This window comes from Rutidosis leptorrhynchoides, chromosome 11 (genome assembly GCF_046630445.1).
Source record: "Rutidosis leptorrhynchoides isolate AG116_Rl617_1_P2 chromosome 11, CSIRO_AGI_Rlap_v1, whole genome shotgun sequence".
Classification (NCBI taxonomy): domain Eukaryota; kingdom Viridiplantae; phylum Streptophyta; class Magnoliopsida; order Asterales; family Asteraceae; genus Rutidosis; species Rutidosis leptorrhynchoides.
Window position 1 is genome coordinate 81,211,667 of NC_092343.1, and position 13,742 is coordinate 81,225,408.

General features: G+C 32.5%; 1 protein-coding gene and 1 non-coding gene across 2 annotated transcripts; both read right to left on the reverse strand.

The window, feature by feature from the left end:
• Positions 1–10,075: 10,075 nt before the first annotated feature.
• Positions 10,076–10,699, reverse strand: LOC139876290 (translocator protein homolog). Its single transcript, XM_071863594.1, is given in 2 exon segments — positions 10,076–10,420; positions 10,423–10,699. Coding segments are annotated over 2 exon segments (564 nt in total). The 5' UTR covers position 10,699; the 3' UTR covers positions 10,076–10,132.
• A 2,822-nt stretch (positions 10,700–13,521) lies between these two features.
• On the reverse strand, positions 13,522–13,595 carry TRNAV-AAC (transfer RNA valine (anticodon AAC)). Its single transcript has one exon. It is a non-coding gene; the product is annotated as a tRNA-Val (tRNA).
• Positions 13,596–13,742: the final 147 nt, after the last annotated feature.

A 13,742-nucleotide genomic window follows, 5' to 3' on the forward strand; every position in this document is an offset into this window, starting at 1 on the left:
AAATATATTCTACGTTGAGTTGTACCACTGGCATACTTCCCTGTAGCTTGGTAACTAATATTTACAGCGGTATTGTAAACGCGAATCCTGTTGATAGATCTATCGGGCCTGACAACCCCAACCGGACTGGACGACCAGTATTCAACGGTTGCACAGTACTTCGTTTCGTGACTACACTTGGTACGGTGTAGTAAGATTTCATAATAAAGGGAATATGCGACGTGATTAAATGTTAAGTATGGTTACCAAGTGCTCAACCACTTAGAATATTTTTATTAAAATATTTACATATGAAATCTTGTGGTCTATATTTATACCGCTGCCGGCATTAAACCTATATCTCACCAACTTTATGTTGACGTTTTAAGCATGTCTATTCTCAGGTGATAACTAAAAGCTTCCGCTGCAACATGTTGAATTTAAGCAAGATCTTGAGTATGCATATTTGTGTCAAAAATAAAACTGCATATCCGAGGAATTGTAATGTAAAATATGCTAGAAATTGTATTGTTATCATCACATGTAAAGTTTATAAGTCTAAGATTATCGCTAAACGATAATCATCTTTATATTGTCTAAAGCTTGTATTAATATAAGAGTTATGGTTTGTAATGTAAAATAAATGCAGTTGTTCTTTTAAAAATGTCGCATATAGAGGTCAATACCTCGCAATGAAATCATACGTTATCTAACTCATTCTTATGGTTAAGGACGGGTTATGACACAACCCGACTTTTTTCGTTAATTTATTTTAACGCCCGTCTCTTTTTTTTAGATAATATCTTTCATTATCTAAATTCGTATCTTCCATTAATTAGCGTTTCAATATTTCCCGCTATCTAATTATAACATCTCCCGTTTACTCTTGCGTATTTGAAATATTTCGTTTGGTTAATTCACGCACCCGCTTCCAAACTCGAGGGACCAAAATTGTCAAGGGACCAAACTAGTGACTAGGTCAACTAGTCAAGTCCCTCATCCTACACTCATTCATTCACCTCCTCTTTCTCTACTACTTTCATTTTTACTCTCAAACACCCAATTCACTAATTCATCATCTAAATCCGATCTAGCAATCAAACATCAAAACAAACTACATATTTGTGATCCCTGCATTATCCTCTTCAATTTGGTACCAATTTCATAGCTTGGGGTAAGCTTTTCAAAATCTCTAATTTTTATAAATTAGACCTTTAAACTTAAAATGTATTAATTAGTCTCTATGGCTTGAGTCTAGCATGAATATGTGATTTATTTACTCGATCTTGTTATTTTGCATAAACTATCATGAACTTGAAAAAGGATTTGTTTAATCTTGAGTTTTGGGGGATTTAATTTTGTTAGATGTTAAAGCTCATGTATTAAATGTGTTACTAGCATCATTAGCTTCGTTTTGGTATGTAGGTTGATTTAGAAAAACTTCATTTACAAAAATGTTGAATTCTTGATTCTTGGTTAGGGTTTGGTAGCATTTAAAATGAACTTTTGACGCCTTGAATGCCATGAGATGTTGTTGGTAAGTGTTTAGTTGTATTGTATGTTTAATTACCTACGAAACGGCATGTCGTATGTGTAAATTAATTTCCCGAATCATGAAATGCATTTTATGAACTTGAAACTTTGATAATGGACTTTTAACAATCTTTCGACGAGGTTTTTGTTATTGTAAATGATGAACTTGATTTATGATATGTGTTTAGTTGTATTTCTTGTCAAAATACCTTTCCAACTATGTATGATATGCGTTTTTAGCGTTTTCAGATCATTAGTTATGAATGAAAGAAGTTTGGCTCGACACTTAGAAAAATTCAGCATTTCAGCACCTGGAGGACCCAAGTTGCGGCCGTAACCCAGGCCATTGCGGCAGTAACCCAGGACATTGCGGCCGTGACCCATGCCATTGCGGGCGTAACATTTTGGGCTGTCCAAAATTGTCATTTTTCGTTTAATTCTAACTATGCTACGCATCTCCGATTAACATGTAACTTATTCTAACATGTTCATATATGATTATATAACTTAAAAAAATTGTCCGAGACCCGACCCGAACGTGTTGACTTTTTCGTTGACTTTGACTTGACCGAAGTTTGACTTTTAGTCAAACTTAACCAAATGCGTATGCGATCATTCTAACATGCTTTTATACTTATATCTTGCATCAAACTTGACAACGTGATTCACATGCTATATATAATCGAGTCGTAACGAGTCATAGGACTAATTGAACACATTTCGCCCGACCTTATGTCGTAACCGTTAATTGATATAACTTAATTGTTTAGGTCAAGGCTAAACAACTTTCATTTGCACAACGTTTAATTTCAAATACTTTGGTGTGCGACTACGGTGAGATCATAGTCCCATCTTTTCAATAACTTTTACTCTTTTAAATCATGGGATGAGAAACATATACATTTTATACTACTTACTTTTATGCTTTGAACACAAGTACGAAAACAAACATTCCACGTGCGAGTTAGAACAAAAAGCCTCAATTCGATTATCATTAGTTACACTTGCAGGGTGTAAGCGAGAACTTACGCTGTGTGGCCATACGGGTTTGACAAACCCTCATTCGGACGGTGCGACCGTTTGCGGATGAAATGTATTTTCGAGGATAAGTGTAGGTTCTAACACTATGTTTATGGGGTTCGTGTACAGTTAAGTCTTGATAATTGGGTGCTCGCGAATAACAACAACTTTTGGAATGTAAATGATTTGGATAATCAACTTTATGAAAATACAAAATCTTGTGATTTAAAAACAACGTTTACAAATACACCTATGATTTCACCAACGTTTTTCGTTGACAGTTTTCTATATGTTTCTCAGGTTCTTGATTGGCTACTTGATACATGCTTCCGCACACTTTGATTACTTGCTTGGGGTCAACCATGCATGCATATGCTAGGAATAGCACCTTTGGATTTAAACTTAAAGCATACCTACGTACGCTATTTATAGCAACTGTGATTTTCAACTAATTATGTCGCAAGTTATTTCAATAAACCTTTATACTTTTGTAAACTTAAACTTGTTGCCGAACCGTTGGGTAAACTACACTTTGTAAGTCTTGTACGTTTCAAATGAATGCGACATAATTTTGGTCAAACGCGTCTAATTTAGGGACTATGACCATGTAACGGGACCTAAGTTAACGATGCCGTCAATGACGTTTTTGTCGGGTCGTTACATCATGTGTGCTGCACATGAGGGTAATTTTGTCTTTTCATCATTCTAGTCCACCTCTTTCGTCACTTTCATCTACATCATTATTCCAAATTGACAAACCCTAATTTATAATCTTCAAATAATTTTATCAACTTAAACCCAAATCAAATCAACCATACCCAACACATTAAAAACTTAAAAATTTGAATCATATCAAATTATGAAACCTACAAATAAAAATTAATTATACAGTTAGGAGTTATATAGAAAAAATCTTAGTCACTAGATATGTACATTCCATTGAAATTTTTTGAAAGATTGTAACTAGTTTTCAAGAAAATTATACCCAAATAATGGGTACATTCCATTCTGATTAATCTTAGACAAAATTGAAGTCGATAACTGATATTGCTCATTTACACTACGTTTTTCATGCAATATCTACCTCGTTTTATTCGGTTTTTATGTCCATTGTGCTCCAAAAGTGAAGAAATTGAGATTAGTCGCGTTCCGAGTGCTACTGCAGTTTTGGTTATGAATTTGGTGTAAAATTGACCAAAGTGTGTGAAAAAAATCAAGAAAACTGCAAAGTCTTGGAAATAGCCGAAGAACGACGTTCCTGTTATTAGGAACGGCGTTCCATTTACAAGAACGGCGTTCCAATTCATGGAACGACGTTCCACCTGGAGAAAAAGGGCGTTGCAAGCCAAGAACGACGTCCCATTAGAAAGGAAATGGAAACAGAACATTTGAGCATTTAGAGGCCGAATTGGGAACGACGTTCCTATTATTTAGCACGGCGTTCCATCTGAACGGGCTCAAGAACTACGTTCCTGACAAAGGAACGACGTTCCTGAGGAAAATCTGGCAGTTTTGTGAAGAGGTATAAATAGAATAAGATGAGGGTTTTTCTCATAACATCACATAACACATCATTAAGTAGCTGATGGCTGAGGTAATTAAGGTTTGATAGCTAGATAATTAAGGTTTTCATCAAGTTTCTATCAATTTTCAACATCTACATCAAGGATTAGAAATTGGCTCAAGATCTAGGGCTTGTTCCTTATCATCTTCATCTTCCTTATCTAGTTAAATTTGTAATTTTCATAGTTTGGTATAATCTTATCTTTATTATTGAATAATGATGTTTGATTCTACTTTTATTACTTGTATTGTGATTGTTCTAGCCATGATTGGCTAGATTTTGTTATGTACACTTGATTATGAAGCTTGTAAGCTAAGGATTGTTCTTATTTATGTTTATGATTGTATTTGGATGAATCTATGAGGTATGATTGTGATTTGTTGTTAGAATTAATTAAGAGATCCTTTGCTATCTTTGTTTTGGACGTTACTTTGATTATATGAGTTGTGTAGCTTCTCTTAGGGATTTGATTAGTGAAGCAACTTGTACTTCAACACTTAGGTGATCTAGACAATCAAATTGGGGATTTCAAGGGATTGGGTTCTTGGTTTGGATTGGTTTTAAATTGGTCCTTAGTCAAAATAGTGGAGTTTAGTTTTCTTAAGGGATTTTGATTACCAAAGGGTTTTAGGGGACTTTAATCCAAGTTAAGTACTAATGACATTCACATGAATCAACTAGATCAATTGATATAAGCATATGGAAATTTGCAAGTGTTAATTTGATCATTAGAACATCTAGTAGGGATACTAGAACATATAAGTTTGAACACGATTAGATCTTAAGAAGAACAAAAGAACAATTCGAATGCTTCAAGTGGAATAGTCAAGTGTGCATGCTTTTATTATTGATAACTACTTAATCATTTTTAGTTGTTAGTCAAGTTTACAATAGTTTTCTTAATACGTTTCAAAATACAAACCCCCCAACCAAACAAACTTTAGAATGATTATGAGTTTTCATCGATTCAACTAGCAATTACCGCTCTCTTGGGACGAATCTTAAACAGAAAACTTACTAATTACAACTACCGAGTCATTGTTTCTCGAGAGTTTGTTACATAGTCGAGTCCACGTTTAATTCAATTATAAATCTAAAAGAGAGCAAGTAAGCATGTTTGCAACAAACTCATTAATAACCACCAGCTAATTCGTTGCTGCTGCTTTAACTACAAATGTAACCGCTATTAATTCCAACTCATGTTCTTCTATTTTTCCAAAACAAAATTTATAGGGTTAGGGTTTAAAACTAAACTCAACTTCAGATCTAAAAAAAAATAAGTGAAGCAATGACAAGAATTTGAAGTACTGACATCATCTCCATTGTTCATGTACTAATCTGGGGTTGCATTCGATTTTGTCTCAAGATGAAATGAAAAGGAGAGGTGAGATGAAATTGATGAAAATGGTAGGTGAAAGGAAGGGGAGTGATGAATAGACGAAAATACCCTCATATGTCACACACTTTATAGTACTTAACAGAATTCAGTTAATGACCGTTAGAATTGGATACCAACCGTGTAACAAGTGTGAATATTAGGGTCATCCAAGTAAAAAAACTGTGGCTTATCAGTGAAATATTCACCAAACATTATGAATCAACCGCGTAATATTGTCTAAACTTAACCCCTAAAGTTTAGAGAATAATCATTAGTGAATAAATGAAAATGAAAAATTTTCTTTATAACACAAAATTCATTTATTCATTTTTTATATGAAAAACTTGGTGATTTATATATTATTTAAAATTGAAAATTAAGCTTATGAAAACATATGTTGTAGTGTCTAAATAAAGGGAGTTAATCCGTACACAGCCTTATTTTTGCCATACACCACCAAAACAATTATTTGAACATTTCTACCCTTCATTTGAGAAGTTAAGGGGAGTTGGTGGTGAATAAAAGGAAGGGTAAAAATGTCCAAATAATTGTTTTGGTGATGTATGGCCAAAATAAGGTGGTGTACGAATCACCTCCCCTAAATAAAAATACCTAGTAGTGTAGAATAAAAATTAACAATACGAATCTTTCCCTTCATTAAAATAAAATATAATCCGAGCTAATCTAGTAATCTAATCTAGGCATGTTGATTTTGACATAAAGCTACTTTTAATTATACTTATAATTATAATCGTTGTTTATCCAATGATTTAATCACCTTTTTTGTGATTCATAATGTTGATAGAAATGTGTGTTATTTAGCCAATTATTTGGTTGTTTTGACATTGCAAATCGAATTTAGAATTGCGTTGATGTTTTGTGTCCTATTCCTGATTTTATAAGATTTGCATAGACTCTATTAAAAAAAAACACTATTATTATTATTATTATTATTATTATTATTATTATTATTATTATTATTATTATTAGTTGTAATCTCTTTAATCCAATAATTTGGTTGATTTTCAAAAGATCAATTAGAGCGCGACATGTGGCGCGACAATCACATGTGATTAAAAAAAAGAATTAAAAAATTTTGTTTTCTAAATTTATTTTTTTTTGAAACTTTTTTTCTAATTTTTTTTTTTTTTAAATTTACCATGTCAAATCCAATCACATGTGTAGGGGTGTACGTGGTACGGTTCCGGACCAAACTTGTTCGGTTCGGTTCCGTCCCGGATCCCAATTTGAATCAAAAACATGGACCGAGGACCGGACCAAATATTACCGGTTCGGTACGGTACGGTTCGGGTATTTTTAGTGTTTTTCGGTTTTGATCCGGTTCGGTCCGGACCGAAGACCGAAAATCCGTAAAACTATGGACCAAGGACCGGACCGAAAAACTTCGGTTCGGTTCGAAATCGGTTAGGTCCGGTTCGGTCTTCGGTTCTTCTCGTACCATGCACACCCCCTACACATGTGATTGTAAAACCCAATCACATGTGATTCTAAATGTCAAATCCAATCTCATATGATTGGAAAAAAAAAAGATTTCAATTTTTAAAAAAAAAAAATTTCAACCGGAAACAGGTTTTAATACGGTGATTTGATCAAGTTTGTTAGCGTTTCGTGATCATATTTTCAAATTTTGAAACTTTAATTCGGTGATTTGATCAAGTTTTGATCAAAAACTTGGTGTTTGAAGGTTTTAGCACAAAACTTACAGAAATTCGTCATTTTATTGAATTTTTTTTTCAATCACATGTGATTGGATTTGACATGCAAAATCACATGTGATTGGGTTTTACAATCACATGTGATTGGCATGCAGAATCACATGTGATCTACTGCATGTCAAATTCAATCACATGTGATTGAAAAAAAATGAATTTTTTTTTCGAGAATAAAAAAAATTTCGAATTTTTTTTTTTTACTTTTTTTTTCCAATCACATGTGATTATCGCGCCTCGTGTCGCACTCTGATTGATCCCTTGAATCTCAACTTAAAAGTTGATTTCATTTGAATATTCATCCTCCTCTTATTATTATTATTATTATTATTATTATTATTATTATTATTATTATTATATTATTATTATTATTGTATCATAAATATAATAAGCTAATTATAACTATTTTACCATTAATAATCTTCATCTTCATCTCCATCTCTATACAGTGGCGGAGGCAAAAAAAATTTTCACCGAGAGCAATTTTTTTTTAAAAAGGTAGCAATTTTTTGGTGCAAAATATAGACGTTTTTGGGTAAAATTTAAATCTTTTATGGACAAATTTGGAGATTTTTGAGTAAAATATGAATGTTTTGGAGCAAAATATGAAAGTTTTGAGGCAAAATATGAATGCTTTGGGGCAAAAAAAAAAAAATTCCACCCGAGAGCAAAATCAAAAAATTTAAAATTTTTACACTAAAAATTGCAAATTCACTGAAGACAGCCGCCCACGCTTGCCCCTTCATATTATCGCCCATGTGTCTATTGTCTATTCTTTATCTCTATCTTTTCTATCTCTATCTCTATCTATATTAAAAGAAAAAAATTAATTAACAATTATTTAATTTAGAATTGATTTTCAATTATTGAATTATGCAAATTACAATCAAATTTTTTTAAATACAAAATATATTAAATAAAATACGCAAGGTGCGTGAAAAATGTACCTACTCCGCTACCAGAAAACCACAATTAGCCCGTATACTGGACCTCAAAAACAAGAGCACAATATGAACACCCTCTTATACTTTTAAAAACACCAAACAACTAACTCCGAATTTTCAAGCGCAAGCACCAAACAACTAACTCCGAATTTTCAAGCGCACTACGCCTTTACAGAATTATGCTTCTCGGCAGTGGCGGAAATAGACACTTTTTTCACTGGGGCGAAATTTTTTTAAAAGCGTATCAATTTTTTTTGACAAAATACGAAGGTTTTTAGGCAAAATTTGAAGTTTTTTTTTGCAAAATTTGAAGGCTTTTGAGCAAACATTGAAGGATTTGGGGCAAAATCTTGAGACTTTGGGGACAAAATATGAAGACTTTTAACCAAACAAAATTTCACTGGGTTCGAAACGAAAAAATCTAAAATTTTTTTCACTAAAAAAAAAATTTCACTGGGGTCGGGTGACCCCATTTGCTCCATGTCATTTCCGCCCCTGCTTCTCGGGTCCAATTTTCACATTTCAAAATCACCAGCTATCACCTTCTTCCTGTTTGTCAACAGTACATGTGAAAGTACTCGTAGGCCAATCATAAGATCTTCATTCATTATCGATTGTCTTTGTTTATCGAAACCATGAACTAAATTGTTCCTCCATCTCCAAATTAGCCAAAGAAGAATCCACCTAGAAGCCCACATTCTCGACCTCAAATACAAGAGCACAATATAAACACCCTCTTATAAAAACACCAAACAACTAACTCCAAATTACAATCAATACCCCTATAATCTATCGATTTTTCTAAAAAAATTTAAACTTATAGTGCTCTAATCAAAAATTGATAATTAATTTATAAAAATGTCTTCAAAAACAATTAAATAGCACCATCCCCTAAAAAGTTAAGTTACCATCTTAAAAACATATGAACTTAAATACTGAAACCTAATGTTACAATATGATGAAATAGATTGAAACCTAATGTTACAATATGATGAAATAAATTGAGTGACATCTCTAGATTGAATGATATCTCATAACAGTTTAAGATATGCTACTAGTGAAATTGTTCATTAATTACTTGTTGTGCCCAAAGGATGACCAATGACCAGTGCACCTCTATTCAAATTAATTTTTTGTGACTCGATTTCAAGATGCTCTTGGAAAACTAATTTCATAAAGATCTCCATCATCCACTTTGACAGTAGGGATATAAACTAACTAGATTTCGCAGTGAATTGACACCTCGTTAATCTCAAAAAGATCAATGTCATCCACTTGAAATCTGGCACCCTTCGCAGCAGCTTGAATTGCAACAACAGAGCCAACGCCCATAACTGGTGGGGGTACACCAACAGCAGCAGAAAGTCCTGCAATGAGTTCAACATGCATTACACAGATAAATGTAACTAATAAAGGTAACCAAGTAAGAATATACACAAGGTTTCTTATGTTTTATGTTCTTTAAAGACTTCAAAACCATTTGGATCACATATATTTAAAATCACATTATATACATAACTACTTAAACTTGTAAGTTTAAACACTTGTGCATTACAAAAATTAAAATTCTCATATTCCCAGTGCTTGTGGATTCTAAATGTATTTATACCACTTTGAAAACATACAACTTAAGTATCAGTAAAAAAAAATCTCCCATATAACTATCACATATATGAATAAGTGGTGTATGGTAAAATCATTGTGGTGTATATTCGCCACTCAAAGATACATATACCAACATTCACATTTATATAGTATGAATCCATATATGTGATCCACTTGTATTTAATTCCATGTCACTTCCGTTGATTTGGACAACAAATTGTTGAAGAACACACAAATCAAAACCGAACAAACATTGGCCCTCCATTTAGATTACAAAAACATAAATAAAAAAACACACATACAACACATAAACTTCATAATGATTTAACTTAACATCTATATACAAACTCTTTGTATACATGCATTGATGCATTATAATTCAAACCACAAAATACATATTCACAAGCGTTAAAAACCCGGACCAAATCAAACAAAGCTTCACCAAATCACCCGCGGTCCGGTTCACCCGCCCAAACAACTGATAACAATAAAACATACTCGCCATCTGACCCAAACAAACCAACAACCCGACCCTATTAGCACCCATCTTAAAAAACACCGGGTCCCAAGCCAGACTGAAACCGAGCTGACCCAAATAAGCCAATATCGCATTCGGGTTTTGATGAAACCCTCCTTCAGCCCAAACAAGCCAAGCCGATAAGCCCATAAGGCCATAACAAAAGCTGAAGATAAACAAGTGAAATGTAAAGCCCATAATGGTGGTATCCAAAAGGGCTTTTGGGTGACCCGGTAACTTCGGTTCCACCCAAACATTGAGATGTTGGCTAAGGTTAGTACTAGTGGGATCGCGATTCCTATAGCGAGTGATCGGATGCCACGTGGCGGCATGGTTCGCCTTTGATTCTTTTGAGTTGTTTTCAAGTCATGATCTTGATCTTGTTGGTCTTTAGTTCGGTGTTTTAGTTCTTGAGTTGTGGATTCCATTTTTTTTTATTTTGTGTTAATGAGTATGAAAAATTTACGTTTAGAAGTGGAAATTTGTGACTTTATAGTGGTTTTCGCGGGAAGATGTGTATGAAAGGTGAAGGACACGTGGCTGAAGAAGGTGGTGAGGAGTGGACATTGAGAATTAGGGGTGACACGTTGTAAAATGCAGTGCCACGTGGAAGGGTGTATTTGTATGATGTTATCCATTTGCTTAAAGATTAAGTCAAAGATCCAATAACATTTATCTATCTACTATTCTTCTACAGTTCTATGACCAATAAAATAGAGCAGTTCTATTAATAATTTGTTTACATTGTGTAACGCTTTTGGTAGGTCTTAACATCTCCAATATGTGTTTCAACACTTAAATGTACGTATACATTAAAAAATTAAACTTCCCCTTAACATATTTAATCAACTGATTGAATTATTATCTGTGAACTATAATGTTATATATTTTATATTTTACTAGTGAAATGACCCGTGGAACCACGGGTTTGATTAAACGAAACAGTTTAATGATATGTTTTAGGAATTAAATAAATGTAAATGCTAAAGTCGTTTACTTTAATGACCTGTAAAACCACGGATTCTAACTAAGAAACTTTGTCGTTGTTTTTACAAACATATAGAGACATGTATTTTCGCATATATATCTAACGTAATTAATCCCGTAAAGATAATCCATATTTGAATATTAATAATAAAATAATAATTTTTATAATTATAATAACAATAATTAATAATAATAATGATAAAAGTTTGCTAATAATTGAGTTGTTATATTTTTAATAATAATTATTACTAATAACAAATACCTTTTGAAATTTGTTTTAGTTTAAAATAGTAAAGATTAAATTATATCTTAATCATAATAATTAAATTATAATTAATTGTCAAAATTAAATTTTAATTGTAAATTAAATTGATTTATGATGTCATACAAGTGGGTTAGATTTTTTTCTATTTTCTTTTTGATTTTTTTTCAATGAAGGAAAATGCCTATTTATAATGTAATCATTATAGTATTTTAATATTAACTATAGATTATTAATTATTAATTATAAATATAAAGAAAAGAAGCAAAGTAGGTCTAACTAATTTGATTTTAATCACGTAGGTGGTAGCAGAGTAACTATAACTTGACATTTAACATAAAACTAAAGTTCCAAGAGGTTTCAAGTTTAAGTCCGGTAAGCATCAAAAAACCTATCAAGGTTACGAGATTCACTTGCAATGGTTCCGACTGCCTGCAAAACGAGCAGTCGTCATATTATTAGTCAGTTTACAAAACAAGTTGAAAACTTTTATAAATCAAAGAAAAAATGACAGGCTAATGTTTCCATCCGTTTCATTATAAATGTTATATAATAATTGATAAAAGTTATACCAAATGCATTCAAAACCAATCAAAATCATATAATTTTCATTAAATATTATACAAAACAAATAAAAATATTTAAATTTAATGGAACGGAGGGAGTATAAGGTAAAGTGACGGGGTACATTTTGAGTGAGGTTTTATTCGAGTACTTTTAGTATGAAAATTCTTTTTCAATTTTTAAGTGAACGTTTATGAGTTTATAAGAATACACGTTTGACAATATAGAAAACTTTTTTTCGGCGAAAAACCATAAAACTCGATTAAACAAAGAACTTCAACAAAAATTGAAGCTCCGAGCAAACATACAACATAAAAAAACCGAGCTCAGACTAAAACTTAAAACTAACTAAGCTCGCATCGGACAAAAATAACGAAGAATACAATAAATAACAAGAAAGTAGCCAAACTAAAGAGGGTGGTCAATCAAACGATTAACAACCATCTTCATCAAAACCATTCGACCAAAAATATGGAAGAAGAGAACTCAAGCGTTCTTGATGAATTCTCCAAACTTCTCCATCTCGGCACCTTGAATTCAACGTCTTCGTCTCGAGATCCTCGACTTTGTCGCCTTGAAAGAGGTTACTACGTAGTTACATTGGTAATTCCTTCGGTAGAAAGCTTACTCTACACAACACAAGAATATTAAAAAGAATATGTGGCATTTTGCAAAGGGTTTTTATCATATATACCTCTCTTAACTTTTAAAATCACATATTTACTCACCTAAGAGGGATAATATCATATATGTCCATTTCAACTTCTAAAAGTAACATATTTACCCAGCTAAAAAAATATTATTATATATGTTCATTTTGAACACGTAAAGTTATCATATAAAACCCTTAAAAAATAACATTATAAACATATAACAATTTAATTCCAAGCACCCCAAAATATGCACAATATCGTGAAAGATCAATGTATCGTTTCAGTATCTCATTGTCTCGATGTTATCGTAAATTAACATGAGTCCAACTTATTGTCGAAAGTGGTTGCGGTGGCAAAGCTGGTCAAGGACGGTGGATTACAAATTTACATCATGGCAGAAGAAATTTTTTCGCATTGCTGTTACGTTGTGATGTTTGACACATTATTTGAGATTTCATTTATGAAATCAGTGTAAGTGTATGTATGTGAGCTTGAGTTGTACGGAGTATTAAGATAAAGAACATTGAATTGAAGGAGTTGCATTTTATACCGGAGGAAATGGATGATGAGTGCTTGTAAGGAAATATAGTAGTAGTTACTAAAAGAGAGTTTGAAAATCTTACAAATTTAATAAAGAAATGGAGTTAGCCTTGCAAGTTAATATTAATTGTAAATGTAAATTTGTAATGAATATGTGATTTCTAAGCTTATTTGTTGTGCTTTAAATATGTGATTTCTAAAGTTAACAAGCTTATTACATATGCTATAAGATAAAAAAGGTTAAGTGGCTTCGCCCGGGTTCGAACCGGAGACCTTCAGTGTGTTAGACTGACGTGATAACCAGCTACACCACGAAACCAATTGTTGTTGTTTTCCTTCAGCATTACATATCATTGAATAAAAACATCATTTTGGCGGCAAAAAAAAAAAAAAAAAAAAACTAGGGCTCCAATAATCAAGCCCTTTCCCTCTCCCCAATCTCTTCCATTATTCAGTTCATTTCAGC